We start from the raw sequence: 17901 nt of genomic DNA, 5'->3' as shown, positions 1-17901 counted from the left end.
ATAGGTGGATGGTTGGACTAGATGATCTTTGAGGTCTTTTTCAACCTTAGCGATTCTATGGTGGTATAATATTTCATTTGCCTTGAAATAATACTGTATTTTGCTCTTTGTATTTTGTATGCATTTTTATTTTTTTACATTGATGGATATATTTTTGATATACTCATTTAAATAGAACAATTTTAAGCATATTTGAATTTGTCATATATATAGAAGCAGAAACTTTAAGGAAAGGTAGTGTCAGCTTTACTATTTGTGTAGTTCCATTAAGCAATTTCTGTGAGAGTGAAGACAATCACCTGCACAGTGATGTGGCAAAATACAGCCTTCAACATGGAACTCAATACTTGAGTTCTTCACTCAAAGGCAAGGAAAAGACATCAGAAAAAGAAATTCCAAAAAAATCTGAAGGGCACCTGACAAATTCTGAGCCTCTTCATTCCTTTTATGAGTGAGGCCCATGTCCTCTAGCATCATTTCCAGTTCTTGCTCAGCTTCATCCCTGGATCTCCCCTTTAGTTGGGAATAAAACAAGATGTGCTCTGCTACAGTAAGGCTGTGAAATCAGACAGAAAGGCACCAAGGCAATTTAAACAAATCAGCAGATTTTTTTCCAAATAACAAAAAAATAGCTATATATTTTGTTTTGTTTTACTTTTTCTGAAGGAGGACAGGATGCTTTACCCCATATCTAAATCATAGATATTGTTTAGTATCAACACACTTCACTTAGATGTCATAGGACCTTCCTCTGCCTTTTCAAAGTAGAAACTGCTACCAGAGGAACAGGCACAGCAGGCATCAAGCTACCCGTATGCCATAATAAATGGAAGCTAACATGGGCGGTGGCATTGAGGAAGAAATGCTGCTGCTGGAATGACCACAAACTGGTGACAGTGAGGCTGCAAATCATCAGGTAGCCAACTGTTGGGTGGTAGTGCAAAATGGGCATAAAAATACCCTGCTGCTGCACTGTTGGTCCAGATTTTTCTCCTTTAGGAAAAAAAAGTGTGTCCTAAAATATAGTGCATGAATCCCCAGGCTGAACTCCTGCCAATCCACAATACAGCATAAAAAAACAGTACCAAGAACAGTCATTTTCTTTGCAGCCTTCTTTGTTCTCAGCTAAATGATACACTAGAATTCTACATAGAACCAACAACAGCTATCCTATAGGTGTGTTAAAAGTTAGTACCTCTGAGATACACCTACTGCCAGCACAGCAAGAGAAACCACACAGGCTTTGGTGATAAGCCACTTCTATACCTTTACTCTGAAAGCTAGAATGGAATGATACTTACTGATTAAACAGGATGTTGTACTGAGGGCACATGCCTAGTCTTTGCCGAATGGAATCCATGTGAGTTTGAATATCCAGGCCACCAATCAGCACAGTTCCAGACGTAGGTGGGAAGAGGCCTGTCAGTATCGACCTGTGGAAAAAGAATGAGGCAATATCCACTCACGCATCCTTCTGTTCCAGATTAGGAAGACCTCTTGCATGATTCCACTAGATGGAGCATGATGACTTGTTATCAAGGGCTTTGAAGAAAAATAATGAAAAAGTATATACCTACATACTCTTGCCCTACTTGTAATGAGAATGTTGTGGATCTGCTCATGTGTTAAACTTCTGATAGACCAAACTGTATGGTTCTGTTTCAGAGTAATTTACTAAGTATGTTACACCACTCCTGTGTACAAATGGGTCTAAAATGAAGCCTAGTAGGTGCAGTTATATTTTAAGGTCTCTAGCCATGCTGATTGGCACATGCCCTTCACCCTTATTTTCTGTGAGATGGACTGGGGCAGAAGATTAGGTTGCAAATGGATGGTATAATGGATTTTTTTTGTTTCCAAAATTTCAAAGCAAAACACACTTTTGTTTTAATCAAGAGAATAAAAAATATTTATGAAACATTTATAAAATTTTGAAGGCAATTTACAGTGCATTTGAAATAATAGTGTTTTTAAATTTAAAAACTAGAGAGCATTGTACTGAAACACTTCAATTCCTCCAACATTTGGTGAACTCATCACAGACTGATTAAACGCTTTGTTCACCAATTAATCCTATTTTGCCAAATACAGTCCTGAAGTCTGGCTTCCCGGGACTCCAGGGTTCTAGAACTAAAGGATTATTTTAATATCAGTGTAATCTTGCATGTACATAACTATTTTGTCTAAAGAGGGTCTGAATTTATAAACCTTGGCAAAAAAACCATGACTGACAAAGTCAGACAGAAAAACCAGAAATGTGCAACCTGTGGCAGCTTTATCCACAGCTTTATCAGTCAGAATACCTTTCTCCCTTTTCACCTACTGGGAATTTGGACATTCAAAATGAATGCTGGGGGAAATAATTACTTCTTACTTTCTATAATTACACTATTTTTTGTCCCTCACTCACTGCCTTCCTCTCAGTGCTTTGGCTAGTCCAAGCCAAAGCCTTCCCTTTGCCTAGGGGCAGCATTTCCTTGTCTGGAAAAAACTTGATGTCATGTGTCAGTCTAGCTACAGGAGTGGTGAGACAAGGGAAGAGTGAAAGGGAAGGCTGCTCCTCAGGACTCAGAGGACTGCGAGGGATTTGCTGCTTTGAAATACAGACTTACATGGTGGTTGTCTTTCCTGCTCCGTTGTGACCAAGGAAGGCTGTGATCTGGCCTTCATAAAAAGTAATATTCATCCTATCTACTGCTGGCTTAGGCCTGTTCGCAAAAATCTTCACCAGGTTCTGAATGCATACTCCTGGAATCAATCCTGTTGGCTCAGGTTCACAGAAGGTATTTACTTGAAAAGAAAATAAAAAAAATCAAGAATGAGAAAAGAATACAATGACGTGTTGATCCTTGCTTTGATAATGACACACCAGTAAGTGCAGAGGCAACAGTATATACCCAGTAAAATATGGCATCACATGCCAGGGCCAGATTCTCCAGTCACACCTGTATCTAACCGAAAAAAAAAATTCTTAACTGCAGTTCAATTTACTCATATTCACCCAGGTATGAGTGGCAGAAGAAAAGGAGCCTGGAAGTACAACAGTCTATGGAGAGGTAAACTCACTGGATCAGGTGGAGCTGAACAAGCTTTCTGTTTAAACTGTGTAGCAGAAGATTATTTAAGACAGTTGTCTACAGATACTTAGATGGAGAGATTACATTAAACAAGCAGCATGTTGCCTCTCCAGCCAGCCTGAAATCTGCCATTCAAATCATCTGCCCAGCTGTGCATTCTTTTACCATGATGCTTTTAAAAAACAACATTTGCCTTTAATCCTGGTAGGTAAAATTTACCCCCTTGCTGAGGCCAGCTCAAAACTTCGGCAGTACCTAAGATGAACTGGAACACGGAATGGCTATCTCTCAGGATTAAAAATGCATTATTATAAATAGTACCATCAGATTTTTTATTGCATCGACTTCTAGACAAAACAAATTTCCTTTGAAGTAAATTAAGCCCCTGGGCAATATGAATTATGGAAGTTGAGAAATTTAAATAAAGACACCCCTCCCCCCTACCCTCCCATCCACTTTTGTTTACACAGAATACTTAAGGCTTTGCAGGAAGGTTTGTTTTGCAATTGCAGCTTACTTAAATCATTCAGTACCCAGCAGGCCTGTGGGAGAGCAGCCAATATCATCTGGGTGAAACCAGCCCCACCTCCATTAGTGGTTTTTAAGACTCTGTTATTACACACAATGCTTGGGAAAAGTCCCAAATACATTGTACACTAGAGAGCTGTATATACTAAGGAGCAGATGAAATAACTCATCTAGATGAGGTAGCTTTATTTGAAATAAAATCATGCTTATGAAATACTTTTTCTTCTGCTTTTTGAAGGAATCTAGGCTTTTAACTCAGTGGGCCTGAAGGACTTATTGACAAGTTCTGAGGCAAACACTTATGATCTACCCCAGTAACTGTTTTGCATCACTCAAAAGGCAGTGAGCAGAAGAGAACATTCCTCTGCTCTGATTCTATGTCCTCAAAAAATTTTGGACAATCTAGGTCTGCTACTACGTAACAGCATTTGTAGGGGATGCAGATGGGGGCTTTGCATTATGCTCAAAGTATATCAAGCAGTTAGAACCCATTTATACTGTCTGCTGTGCTCTGTTATCTTCTGCGAGTGCTGGTCTGCACCAGAGTCAAGCCATTATAACTATTTCCCACCCCATTACTATTACATAAAGCACCAGTGTTATCATGAAGCCATTTTGAAAAGTATCCTTGGATTATACCAGGTCTACTCTTGGCATCTCCATCCATTTCTCAGCTCCTGTATAGCTGGCTGAAAGGGAAGGAAAGCTTATTTGTGCCTACAGTGATAGGCCAAGCCCTTCCTTTGTGGCCCTGTAGCATCTGGAACCAGGGAGTTGATGAATACAGCACCACAAAGATAAGGCAATACTAGGGGAAGATTGACTGGGTAACCTTTGCCCTCTGCCTGCCTTTTTTCTTTTGAAGTCCTGTCCTGTTTCTATTCACCCTGAATGCACGTCCTTGGTGCCTACGTGAGGAGCTCTGATGACCCCACTTTTATCTCCGGCTTCTCAAGGGAGAGCTGTCTATAGTGGTTACTTTTACTACAGAACCCATATGCATTCCTCTGAGCATCACATGCAGAAAACACTGGCTCTCCACAAAAGAAGACACTGGCACTTAAAAACAAGACAGGTCATTCAGTAATTCTTAGGTGGCGGCTAATGTCAGCATCAGAAAAGACTACAGACAGATACCCAGCACTTCAGATAAATCCCTTTGAAAGCAGCCTTTACCCTCAGATGCAATACACACTGAAAATAGGCAAAGAAAAGGTGGGGGGGAAAGGAGGCAGGAGGGAACGATATTCCTCTCAGCACAAGTATTTATATTGAAGTTATGTTCTGTTTAATCCTAGGAGGTAATTGTATGCCTCTTGGAGGCTTCCCTTAGCAAGAATGCTAACTTTTTATAGAGACAGCCTGCATTACCATTGTAAAAAACAAATTAGAGATTTCTTTAAAGGAAACTCTCCTATGGGTGGTGGCTAAAGTATTTTGAGAGACGTCAAATGTAGGGAAGTCAGTGAGAGAGTAGCTAGGAGAATTAATGACTCTCTTAATCTTAGCTTTGATAGTTGCATACTACCCTCTGCAATGACTCCAATCATTCCCATGTCTACTTTGTTATTAAGTACAATGAGTACGGTATCTGAGAAGTACTCAGATTGCTCTCTCTCCTTACTATTCATTTCATCTTTGTCCTGGACATCTGTCTTAGGCTTCCCCTGCTCGCCGAGTTCTTTTTCTCTTTTGTGTTTACATTGTTTGTTTTTACCATCCTTCTTCCCCTGGTTGCCATTCTTTTCTTCTTGCTTTTCAGGTTCTTCAGATTTCTTTGTTCGGCTTTCATTTCTTTCCCCATCCATGGCCTTCTGATCCACACAACCTTCTGACTCTGAAGTTTTTTCTATATAAACAAAAAATATCCAACATTTAATCAACTAAATCTAATTTTCCTCTTTAGAGGTATTTTGAGGAAAAGGAGGTAGTCCTAAAACCTGAGCTCTGCAGGAGCATAAATCATCACAACGCATTACTGAAACTATCAACACAGTACTTGAGGCCATCTAGTTTAAAGTCTGCTGCAGAGTCAGGAAAAGGCATTTAAGGAAGACAACTGACAATTCTGCAACTATAGATACAAGAGTAGAACATTTTATTCGTTTATATTTAGTCCATGCAGCTCCAGGCTAAATTATTCACCAGTCTAAGACAAAAACTATACAAATATTTACCAGGCTTATAGAGACTCAGAGGAAAAACAAACGAACAAACAAATTAGAAGATTAAATAAAAAACAAACTACTATTTAGCTTAAGAGACTAGCTGCAGGCCAGAGTGAATGAGTTGGTGTTATTTTTTGTACAAGAATTTCTGGCTTCCCGACTTGGTCTAAGATCTTGCATCTACAAAGTGAGCAGTCACACAGAATCACTGATGGGGACAGGCTTGAAACATGAAAAAAAGGAAGAAGGACCTCCTGAAGCAACTGTTTACAAAACAGATTCAAGCTGGTAGCCTGGAATGCAACTAGCACTATCAGATAGTCTGGGACTAAATTTTATTGGAACTTCACCATAACTTTCTGCTTTAAGGAATTATAGTACACAAAGCCATATAAAATTATTAAATGGATACATGACATCATAAACAAATTTACCTAGTCACCAATAATGGGAAAAATCCCATTGAAGTGAAACAAAACTTTTGTAGAAGACTTTAAAATTACCCAAATGATATATCAGTTTAGTTTTATTTTCAGCCTTGCATCTTCATTATCTGATATTTCCTTATCCTATTTTCTTTCCAATGTATTAACGAGCTGTGACAAAAAAAGAAAATGCCTAGTGTTACCCTTGAAAGAAAACATAAGTGTTGAGAGAAGCTTTACATCTGTTCATGTAAGCTGAGGAACTGAAGAATCTTAATTCTTCAGAGAAATAGGTAAGAATCATATATTTCCTAGACAGGAATTCATCAGATAAAGTTGATCCTTCCAATGGTCCATGCTCGAGAAAACTCAAGGCAATGTTATTTGGAGGACAGAACAGTTTTTAGTTATAAATATCTTCATGCCTTAATGCTAGCTCAGATATTCATGGAATAATTTATATCAGAAGGGGCTTCCAAGGGCATAAAACACTGGCCCAGCTTAAAGCAGGATAGCTATCTCAAAGAACAGAGATTTTACAGCCTCTTTGGGCAACCTGTTCCAGTGTTTGACAGTACCTTCACAGTATAGATTTTTTTTTCTTGTATTGAATCAGAATTCTTGTTTTCCAACTCTATCCATTGCCTTTCATCCTTCTGCTGGGCACTTCTGAGAAGTCTGGCTCTCTCTTATCCTTCTCTCTTAAGGCTGAGCAGATCCAGATCTCTCAGCACCTCCTCATTTGTAATGTGCTGCAGGTTCTAATTAACTTGGTGGCTCTTTGTTGAGCTCTCTCCATTAGCTAAATGTCTTCCTTTCACTGGGGATGCCCAAATGGACAACTTGGTATTCCAAGTACACTGTCACAAACTCTGACTAGATTACAATGATCATTTCCATTGAACTACTGACTACACTATTGCTAATGAAGTTGAGGATGCAGTTGGTCTTCTTGGCTACAGGGGCACACTTGATGGCTCGTGTTCAACATGTTGTCCACCAGACCTGGCCTACAAAGATACCTGCCAGCCAAGTTGTGAACTCTCTGCACTGTTGTATGGGGTTACTCCATCCCAGATACAGTATTATGCATTTACTTTGTTGAACTCTGTAAGGTTTCTACAAAGACATTTCTGCAGCCTGCTTTGGTCCCTCTGAAATAGTGCCCTGTGCTCCACTGTTTCCTCCAACTTGGTATCTTCCACAAACTTTCTCAGGGTGCACTCTCTCCATCACTCAAATTTGAAGACATTGAACAGTATCGACCCTCAATATCAGTCCATGAGGATGCCACTGACTGGTTCTCAGCTAGGCTTTGTACTGCTGTTCACACTCCTTTGGGCCCAACAGTCAAGACAAATTTCTACTCACTTTATTATTCACCCAAGCAGCCTATATCCAACTAATCTGGCTATCAGAATGCTACAGGAATTCACACTAAAGGCATTGCTAAAGGTTTGATGACATCCAATGCTTTCGTTGTCTTCAGTAATCCAGTGTTTTCATCACAGAAGAAAAACAAATTGGTTAGGCATGATTTGCTCTTGGTTAATCCATGTTCTTTATTTACTATAAATTTGTCCTTCAGATACTTGCTTTCCAAAAAGGATCTACCTTATAACCTTACTAGGTACTGACGATAGCATCAACAGAACGAGGATGAGATCTGCAGAAGAGATGACAAGACTGTGCCATTTTTTTTTTTTTCAACAATGAACTGTCAGGTCAGCTCAGCTATCTGTTATAACTTCACTCACAAAATAAACTCTAGGCTTTACTTAGGCAAATTGTTTTTTTTTTTTTTTTAAGCAATAAGAAAAATAATAGTAAAAACTGGTAATAACAAAGAGGCCACTAGCTTTTCTGTTGTAGACTTACCTGAGCAACTGAATCTTTTGGTATTTTCAAGCCTAAAAAAATCATGTTTCTCTTGTACTGGAAATACATTAACAACACACAGAACTTAAGAGTCAGTAAGTTATGCAGAAAATTTGTTTTTTAACTAAATTTAGGTTAAGCTGAGTAATGGTAAAGCCCTGCAAGCAACTATGCTTCAAATTTTAGATACTTGAGGAGCTCTTGTGCAAGATATGTCCAAATTCCACAGAAAGGCAATGAGATATATTGGATGGCATCTGTACTTTGAAAAGTTTGTCATTCATCCATAAACATGACATGTTCCAAGTCTTCCTTCAGTTCTTTCCTCCTCCTCCCTACACATATTCTAAACTGGTGGACAACAGTTGCAAAGCACAAACAGTTAACAGACTCTATAATGACCTAGACAAGCCTCTATCACTCTGAATAACCTCACAGAAAGTCTAAAGGAAAACTTGTTCATTGTCTCAGAACGTACAATAAGACAAAGCCTCTTCAAAGAGAACAACGTTATGGCCTCCCCTTTTCTGAGGGAACATGAGCTGTGGATGTATTATCAGCATATTTACAGATAGGATTAACTAACTCCCTTGAAATGAGGCTGTCTTGACAGTAGTTTGAATCGATGAAGAATGAATATAGTAATGAAAAGACTGAAGGAATTATTTTTTCGTCTGAGATTTTGATTAATTTCACTGTTACTTGTCAATTTAAGACAGGTTTCAAAATACTATCTTCAGCAAGCCTCTTTTCCGGACATGAGTCATCTTTATACATTAGTTTCTGTTTGAATATAATCACCTACAAAATATTACCTATTTACTATGTCAGTATAAGTGCACAGAAAAAAAGTGCAAAAGCAGGACTTCAGGACTCACTCAAATTGGTCCAAGGGTAACATCAGTTTTGATCTTGCTTACAAATCAAAAGGAAACAGAGTTATATTAGTTTCAATTAGAAAATAATCAGGTTTAGATAGATGTGGGAGTCTCAGCATAAACAAGATCATCACTGTTTCATTCTAACTAATTTAACAAATGCTATGTTGGGCAATAAGAACTCCTCGAATGTCTCAGAAGGTTTTAGTTAGAGAGTGGGAGGTTGATGATGCTTGTTAACCCAAGCTTTAAAGGCTCTCTGATGGAATACTGACTCACCTCTCTCAACCCTTATAATAGCAGGCCACTAGAAGTTCAAAGGCACCTACTGAGATTCCCATTACATGGCTGTCCCTAATCTTTGCTGCAATTTGTGTATTGGAAATGTTGTTGTACAGCCACCTCTAAGCAGATTAGCGGTTTTCAAATTATTTCTAAATACCAAAGTTTTAAAAGAACTCACCATCAGCTGTTGCTGTTTTTTCAGCTTTGGGATTTCTGGAACCAAGCCAGTAAGACTCCTGCAAAGGGAAATACCAAGGCTGTGGTAGGCCATATTCCCCTGCAAGAAAAATAAGAAGGTGATGTGTACTTTGTAAGCACATTCTTCAATGAGCACAAATTAATCTGGACAAAATCTGAATTATAATTACAAACACCTGCAGTTGCATTAGTAGTCATAGCATTAGATATCAGAAGGCCAAATTGCTGACTAACTACCTGGTAGAACAGATTTTATTTGCTTTTTTTTTTTTTTTTTTGAACAGGAGTAAAGAATTCAGAAAATATGTGATCTGATTAGCCCTATATTTTATTAAATAAAATATGGTTTAGTTACAGAACGAAGCTATTCTCTACCTGAGGACAATTTGAAACCTTGTCAACCAGGCAGCAGTTGCCAAGGCACATCCTGATTACTTTAGATGGGATCCCAGCCTCACTGAATCATTTTCTTTTAATTTCCCCTCAACACTCAAGAGCTGACATGAGCAAAAATCTCACCATACTTCCATTTATTACACTGGGCCTTTATTCAAAACTGGCACTGAGAAAAGAGACTCTAGCCGCTCTTTTAGCACACACAGCTTTCTGGGAAAAAATGCCAACTAAGTAAACCTTTTTTTAAACGGAAACAGACCTTTTCAGTCAAAAGCTTGAAAAAAGAAAGTACAGTAACATTATCAGTACTTGTAGGACCAGACTAGAGTTAGTGCCAGTCAACACCATGTTCTTGGATCTTATTGATTCATAGAATATAGGGATCTGAGCTGTGGTATTTAAAATAAGCATGCTTGTGAACCTACACATTATTGATCATGTGTTATTTATTTAAAATAAGCAATTAGAATTTTTGATGCTCATTAATAGGTGGTCAGTTTTTCTGTACGGAAAAACTGTTTATGAAAGCGTCTGTATTTTTTTCTGACATAAAAAATAGCCTTTATGTCAGGCAACCAATTGTGCTCCCATTACTACACACAAATACCTCATCTGCATTCATAAATAGTTTGCCTTGCACTTGTTACAGACTGTAATTATACCCTTTTGAAGCTGGTGACAAAAACAACTGCTTCTCATTCAGGATGAATGCAAAAAGGCAAGTAAACTCCATTATGGAGCAGAATGCTTAAATAGCCAGAGGACCAGCTTGTCAACAGGTGATCATCAGCAGAAAAAAAAACTTGAGCAGGAGCTGATCCATATGATTTATAGGATTATCCAGGGAACTCACACAGTCCACTACAACATGGATTTGGAAGGGCTACATGTTTATAAGAGAGAAATGCTAAGCAAAACATCAGAGAAACACAGGAAAGAAAGATGAGGTGGTACTAAAAACAAATACTGGAAGGAACTGAAGCTACTGGATGAAAATGCAGAGAAATACTACTTTTGTGTCAAGTGCTGTCAGAAAAAGATATACTTGGAAAAGCAAGCAAAGAAACTTTCTCCTGCTGTTTAAGTTTTGTTGTGTTCATGGAAATAGTACATTATGCATACTTAAAAAATAAAAAACAAGAACACCAGATCTGCAACTCAGGCTTGTCCAAAAAAAGGACTTTTAGGAAAGTTACTCCATATAAGCTTTGAAAATAAAAAGATAAATAATAAATTGAATTAAACTTCTTTGGGAGGACATGTTTGTTAAAATTCAAAAAGGTATTAATTTGATATAGCATAGCTCACTTAGGAAGGGACACAAAAACAGAAAGATTCAGGCCATATTTTAATCTGAAGCAAAAGATACAGATACAGCAATTTAAAAAAATCCATACTTTTCCTGCTTTGGATTAAGTATTCTAAGTGATGTGCTCAGACAAGCACTATCTTACTGTAGCCACCAATTATTTTAATTTGCAGCTAGAAAATCTGCAAGACCTCCAAGTCTGAGTAACCACACAATCAAAGAAAAGAGTGTCTTGGAGATAGTCATCTGCCAAGAAACACATTCTGGAACTGCAGTTCACATGCAGAGCAGAAAATTAATGAAATAAAGCTTGCTCACTTGCATAGCATAAGAGTCTGCATTTATTGTTGTGTAATAATATTCAATAAGAGGAAAGACAATCACTTAAGCTACAAAGATAAACAATTTTCTCATAGAGAAATTCCTTAAACTTTGTTATTGATAACCAAGAAAGTCCTTTTGTGAATTTGCAACTAGAATCAGGATGCCCATTAAGAAAAAAAAAAATCCATGAAGAAACTTTCACAGCTGTCTAGGAACCAGTACCTCTCAGAAAATAGTACCATTCTTTAAGAAAGGATTGGCCTAACGTGGCCATTATATTTATGGCCAGTATATTTATGAACTAATACCATTATTTTGGTATTCTTAAAATGTTTGGGTGAGGATGATAAAGTCTCATTAGAAATGGTTAGAACTTCTCAAGAGGGAAATATGCACATAAATTGACTTTGAAGATATTTTTGTTAATTTAATTTCTATTTAAATTTTAGCACAGAACCAGAACTTGCACCATCATTCCTCTTTCCTCCATATCAGGGGTAAAACGGGAGAAAGAAAAAAGAGAAAAAAGGAGAAGCTCTTTATATACCAGTGGGCCCGTAAAGAGTAAGACTCATGGCCTAGAGTGCCAAATACTCTGTTTCTGAAAGAGAAATACTCAGAAACTGATTAGATTAATATAATTTACAACTACCACTATTCTATACGAGTAAGAAACTGGCATACCTGGAAAAACATGATCAAGGTACCAAGAAAGTATTCCATACAGAAAAGCATCAAAAAGCATCATTTTAATGGAAAACAGAAAACTATATTCATCTCCTTCCAAGGGACTGGTTCTGATGTTACCCCACTGTAGGCCAAGACCTTGCTCTTCATAGCGTGACAAGTATTCTGTACCAAAACCAAAAGCTACTTGAGAAAGCAAACTCTGGAAAAAAGAAAAAATGATATTAATTCAGACAGAGGGGCATCTTTTAAACAAAAGCATAAAAAGAGAAGACCTTTAGGGACTGGACTTCAAAACTTAATACTGCATAAGAACATTAAAAATAGTAAGAAAAAAATGTTTTCACTTTATTATCAGACTGGATATTTATTATCAGACTGGATCTTAATTATCAGATGTCTAATCCCCTGATTATGATGATCCACCTGAATGGTGGCAATTCCTAGCCATGATTAGCTCTAACAGATTAAAGTCAACCTTTCTTAAGTAATATGGGATCTTTTAAAGATTTTTTTATGTGAATGTCTCCACTCAGAAAATCTGACATATACATTTTGTCTATACTGAAGAAATAAACTGCCTGGGTGTATGAGATAAGTTCAGTGTCAGTAACAACACAAAGCACACCAGATGCTCAGAATAATGGTTGGTTTTCAACTATCACTCATTGCTCAATTATTTTACTTGTCCTAAAAAAAAATATTTTCAGACACTCATCCACATGCACAGCCTTTCTGTATTCATTGTAATTAGCTGTTCTTCAGAGGCCAGTCTTTGAAGGACAAATATAAGATGACCAAGCATATCAGGAACAGAAAAAAGCATTCACTGCTTCCAGTTGCAAACATCCTTTCTTGGTTCTGACATCCTTCGCTTTTTGGTGAGAAGAGGTTTACCTTTATGCTCAGATTGTGAGTAAATTTCAAAATTTCTTCTCAAATCGGAACTTGTCATGGGCCCACTTAACTCAGTTCCTGACTTAATGACAGAATTGTTTGTGTTGTATTACTTCTACTTGTAGAACTTAAAATGGTATACACTCCATCTATATAGATTCCCTAACATAAGAGTAGAAGTCAATACATTTCGTACCTAAGCTTTCAAAATTCTCTGCAGAGATGGGGAGACTGCATTTAATTCCCCTTTCCCTCTTTCTGATTCGTTGTGCCAAAGAAAATCAATCTGAATAATTCTGCATGCTCATAGTTCTGCTTTATAGAAAAGTAAAGTTTTGAGCTTCACAGCAAGATATTTGCCAAAGCTTTGATGTTTGTTTTCAAATCCTACCTCTAAGTTCATGTAAAGAACAACGTGAACACGAGCTCTTCTCCACCTTATTTTACTCCGCAACTGGGTTAGAGCATATGAAAAAGACAACCCCTTCTGTTTATTGCCTTTTTATTTATTAAACATGCCAGAAGTGAAAATTGCTTTGAATTATAGGAATTATTCAAAACGTTTTGAACTGTGCTGATTACCTAACATTCAGAAAGTAAAATAATTTTTACTGAATTTTCTAAAAGCCATAAGGTTACTTCTTGGTCACTAGCCCTGCTAAAAAAGCCTATTCTCTTTCAGTCTTTAGTTATTTGAGAGAGGTCTAGAAGCATCTGTTCCCATGAATGAAAAAAGCTGAGAGGATGAGGTACGCAGTGCTTTGTTACTCACACATAGATAGTGAGCAGGGCACCTAAAATTTGAACCCAAAGATACTATATGAGTGAAAGGCTTACTGCTAGGATCTTCAGATTAACAGTGATGCGATCTTGCCAGACAAAGCAGACAATGTGAGGCAGGTACAAGGTGAAGTACAGGACACCACTGCAGGCAGCTGCCAGATTTGCTTTGGAGAAAAAGGTGCTGAACAAGAAACATTGCATTATGGTGGCTGTAGAGAATGTCAGTAGGAATAGGAAGAAGAGAAGAGGACTGCTATAATGCAGGACTTGGCCATGCTGTAAGCAAAAGGAAAACAGATTAATTTAAGAGTGCTACCCACGTTCTGAACTACTAGAAAATGTCTCTAATGAGACATAACCTGTAATGAGCAATAACAGTCAATCTTTCTCTCTTTTTTTTTTTTTTAAACTCTTCTAGCCAGTAATGATTCAGCACTTGAGGTCATTACAATAACAACTAAAATCCTTCATCTAAATTTATCCTTGCTTTTGGATTGTGACTTCAGGTCAAACCTCAGACTGTGAAGTTCATATTTGTATTCAATGACTGAATTAAGAATGCAGCTGACTGAAAACACATTCTTTCCTTGTCTTAATATGTAAATAATTCCAAGCAAGATGTGCCTGTGTGGAAATTCTCTTATTTTAAATGAAACCATCTGAACTGTCTTAAGAATTTTTTCACCGATCTCATATCTTCTCCCCAGTTCATTTGTTCAACGTGCAAGAAAGATTATCTAAGAAAGCCTGAAAAAAATGCATCTGAAGAAAATATAACAGGAAAATTATAAATCACTACTTTCGGAGCATAAATTATATTCTAATTCCAGAAGGCTATCACTGCTGAGGAAAACAACTGCAGTTTCTCAGAGCTCCTTGTGTACTAAGGAACCCACAAGATATCTTTTGACTTTTCTTCCTTATAACTTTTGTAGATGAAACATGCTCTGTCAGGAGGAGCACAGACTGCTGCGGAATATCTATTTACTTATAAAACAACGCTGAGATCTATTTATTGGGCTCAACATTATCTTAAGATCTATAAAAGGCTGAAAATAACTCCTTGAGGCTATAAATCAGTCTCATCATTGTGGGCCTGTGAGACTGATTTCTTTATCAACAAAGATGCAGTGATGCAATCTCTCATAAGAATGTATTTACAAATCTGTCTCATGATGGCATAGTGAAATTCAGGAGGCAAAGTGAATTGTAATTATAACCACATTCCTCTCTGATATTAACTACATTCTCATTTTTAATTAAACCAGAATAGCAAATGAAAGGAATGAAAGAAGGTTCCTTTATCTATCCAATGGATAGATCTAATGGCACTGCAAAGTACTACAACACATCTTTAGGGTAGCTTGATTAAGATACAAAATGTTGAATTTCTACTATGAATTTATAACAATACCAGTTCTCCATATTAGAATAGATACAAAGCCACTCCTGCCAATCAAAATGTTACTGATGTGTCTAACTAAATACAGCAGCCAGGAAGTTAAAGAGGTAGGAGGTGGGCCTTAAAGATGAGACCCAACCTGTTCTGAAACATTACAGAAGTCGAAGCAATTCAGCCAGAGAGGGAAATGACGTAGCTGTTTCATTTTTTTCCATCACATTAGTGCTATAGTTTCTAAGCAGACAAGCACTGAATATTATAAATGAATCACATGCAACAAATTTCAAGATAAAGACTCCTCATGTAATAATTCCTTCTACATAAAGCAAAAATTATTATTTATTAGGAACTGTGTCTATAAGAAAACAATATACAGAGTAATTAATTAGATGCATTGTTTTGTGAGGGCTCTCACATAAAATCTTTCTGGTGAATTTCACTTTCCATCTCTGCTAACTGCTGGTGCTGTACTGAGGATTGTTTACAAGAACGTGCTTCCTGTATGCTGTGTTCAGAACAAGTCACCAGCTGCTCCCACCTCTCTATGAATGGCTACTATACCTTTCCAATAGTGAATTAGTATCAACACCGCAAAAAGGGAGTGTTTTTTCTTTGTTGTTGTTTTATGTGTTAATTCTTACCATAATCAGTGCTGTGAGGAGGAATGTGCTCACAGCCATCATGAAGAAGCTGTCTAGGAACCAAGTGCACCAAATCACTCCATTAGTGACGCCTCTGTTCTTCATAGCCTCCTTTAGACGCATTTCCTTCTCCAAAACTATACTCTTCACAGTCATGGAAACGGAATATATCCAAGCAAGCACCATGAAGATGGGAAAGGAGCGGTTTAAGGTTATCATAAAGCTACAAAAAGCAAGAAAAGAGAGATGAATAAAATCTAACAGACAAATATTAAGATGAAAAGCAAGAACAGAAAGGAAAAGAGTAGGAAAGAATGCATTTTATTAAACACGGGACTGGAAATTCTCAGTCTAAAACTAGGCTATGCATAGTGCAACACGCACTTTCACCATAGGCATGCATTTGCTTCACTTAAGCAAACTCTCTACAGAGAGCAATACAGGGTTTGCATATCAGCTCTGATATGCCTGTGACTGCTGTAGGCTTCAGAGAGCTTTTGCACAAATGAAGATTCTGTACTGCGATATACTCAGAAGGGAGGAAGTAAACATCAGCCTTGCCAGGGCAACTATCTGTCAGGCCGGCAGGTAATGATAAGTCAAATAACCTGTCTGCAATCTGCAGACTACTAGAATTGCCTGCAAAGAAACACATTGAATGAATGGTAAAATGATTTCTGTAACAGGGTTTTTTTTTGTTTTTTTCTTTTTTGAGGGAGATTTATAATAAGACTGCAGTAGTAGAGAGCAACATTGGAACAGGCACATTCTAATCAGAAAAGCATGCACCACATCATCTAGAGCACATGTTCAGGCAGTGCTAACGGGAAGGTTATAGCAACCACAGCTCCTCTGAGGACCGTCTGCACCCAAGAGGCTCATTTTCTCACCCTCTGAGTAAAAAATATCTTTCTCCTTCTGGAAAAGAAATTCCTGGAATTTGATTTATGTGATATTTAAGACAAAAGCAGTAATTCTACACAAAAATCAATGGAGTGGAATTAAGGAAAAGAAGGCTAGGTAAGATCAGGTAATTGCTAAAAATTGTATCATATACATGGGAAGGAAAATGGCTGATGTTAGCAGAAACTGACAGCACACATCCAGCTTTATTGCAAATATTCTTTATGTAGTTATAAATGGAAAAACATTCAGGGATTAGGATTCTGTAAGAAAAAGTTCTAAGAGCCTAAATTGTCTTGAGATTCTGTAAGACCTGTAGAGAGCTGGATGTCTTTAAGCACCAAAAAACCGTAGCTGTGGGAACTGTTATATCTAAATTTAAGTCTAGGCCTAGGGTTTGATAATACACTTGATGAGACTGGGTTGCTGTATTCTTCAGAACTTACAGAGATAGAAAGACAGGTACAAGTTCTACCAAGACTTGTATTGTTTGTTCAGTTTTTCTTTAGAAAATTGTTCTTTCGGTATAAAGGTAGATTTTAGAGATATAATTAGGGAAATAGGCTTACTATAATAGAGGGAATCCTATATGAGTAAGTGAAGGAGACAGTGATGGTTCTGACACAGGTCAGTGCTTTGCATTTAGTTTTGCTGCAGGTGCTGTTCAGTTTTTAGAGTTAGTTAAAAACTTTCAGAAAAATAATGTTTTTTTGGATCCTGTTTAATACATAGGGATAGACCCAGGACTGGCTCTTTTAGGTACCAAAGCATTTTACTTGGGTATCATGCTGACAGTGAGTTCTCAGCTGTAAACAGTGTGAAAACTTGGGTTATGTTATTACTATTTTCTGGAAACGTAAGCCTTAAAACAAAGCAAACAAAACCCAAAATTGACTAGTTATTTATCCTTGCTGTTAAGGGGGCAGCGGTTTTTGTTCATTTTTGGTCTGAATACTGGTTGCCTGGATGCAAAGTCCAGGACTGGGTTTAGGGGTAGAAGCTTGGCAAAGGTGGCTTTTGGAGTCTGAGTTATGGAGGGATATGGAAAAGAACAAATACATTCAGTTATGTCTCAGTTATTGTTCTTGCATATATGCCTTAGGACTATAGTTAGAGGTGATG

General features: G+C 37.5%; 1 protein-coding gene across 4 annotated transcripts in view; it reads right to left on the bottom strand.

Annotated features, from left to right (window-relative positions):
- The window catches only part of ABCA4 (ATP binding cassette subfamily A member 4), an 87139-nt gene that overhangs the window by 32494 nt on the left and 36744 nt on the right, over positions 1-17901 (bottom strand). For 2 of the 4 annotated variants that reach the window (XM_015290703.4, XM_046944750.1), the window contains exons 16-23: positions 15877-16099; positions 13888-14109; positions 12151-12355; positions 9418-9516; positions 5230-5454; positions 2613-2790; positions 1302-1433; positions 417-556 (exon numbers count right to left, since the gene is read on the bottom strand). In XM_015290703.4, coding sequence (XP_015146189.1) covers positions 417-556; positions 1302-1433; positions 2613-2790; positions 5230-5454; positions 9418-9516; positions 12151-12355; positions 13888-14109; positions 15877-16099 — 1424 coding nt within the window. The remainder of the gene's footprint in view (positions 1-416; positions 557-1301; positions 1434-2612; positions 2791-5229; positions 5455-9417; positions 9517-12150; positions 12356-13887; positions 14110-15876; positions 16100-17901) is intronic. The other 2 variants (XM_040705039.2, XM_040705040.2) reach the window with 2 other exon arrangements.

This window comes from Gallus gallus, chromosome 8 (genome assembly GCF_016699485.2).
Source record: "Gallus gallus isolate bGalGal1 chromosome 8, bGalGal1.mat.broiler.GRCg7b, whole genome shotgun sequence".
Classification (NCBI taxonomy): Eukaryota; Metazoa; Chordata; class Aves; order Galliformes; family Phasianidae; genus Gallus; species Gallus gallus.
This window is presented reverse-complemented; position numbering and strand designations above follow the sequence as displayed.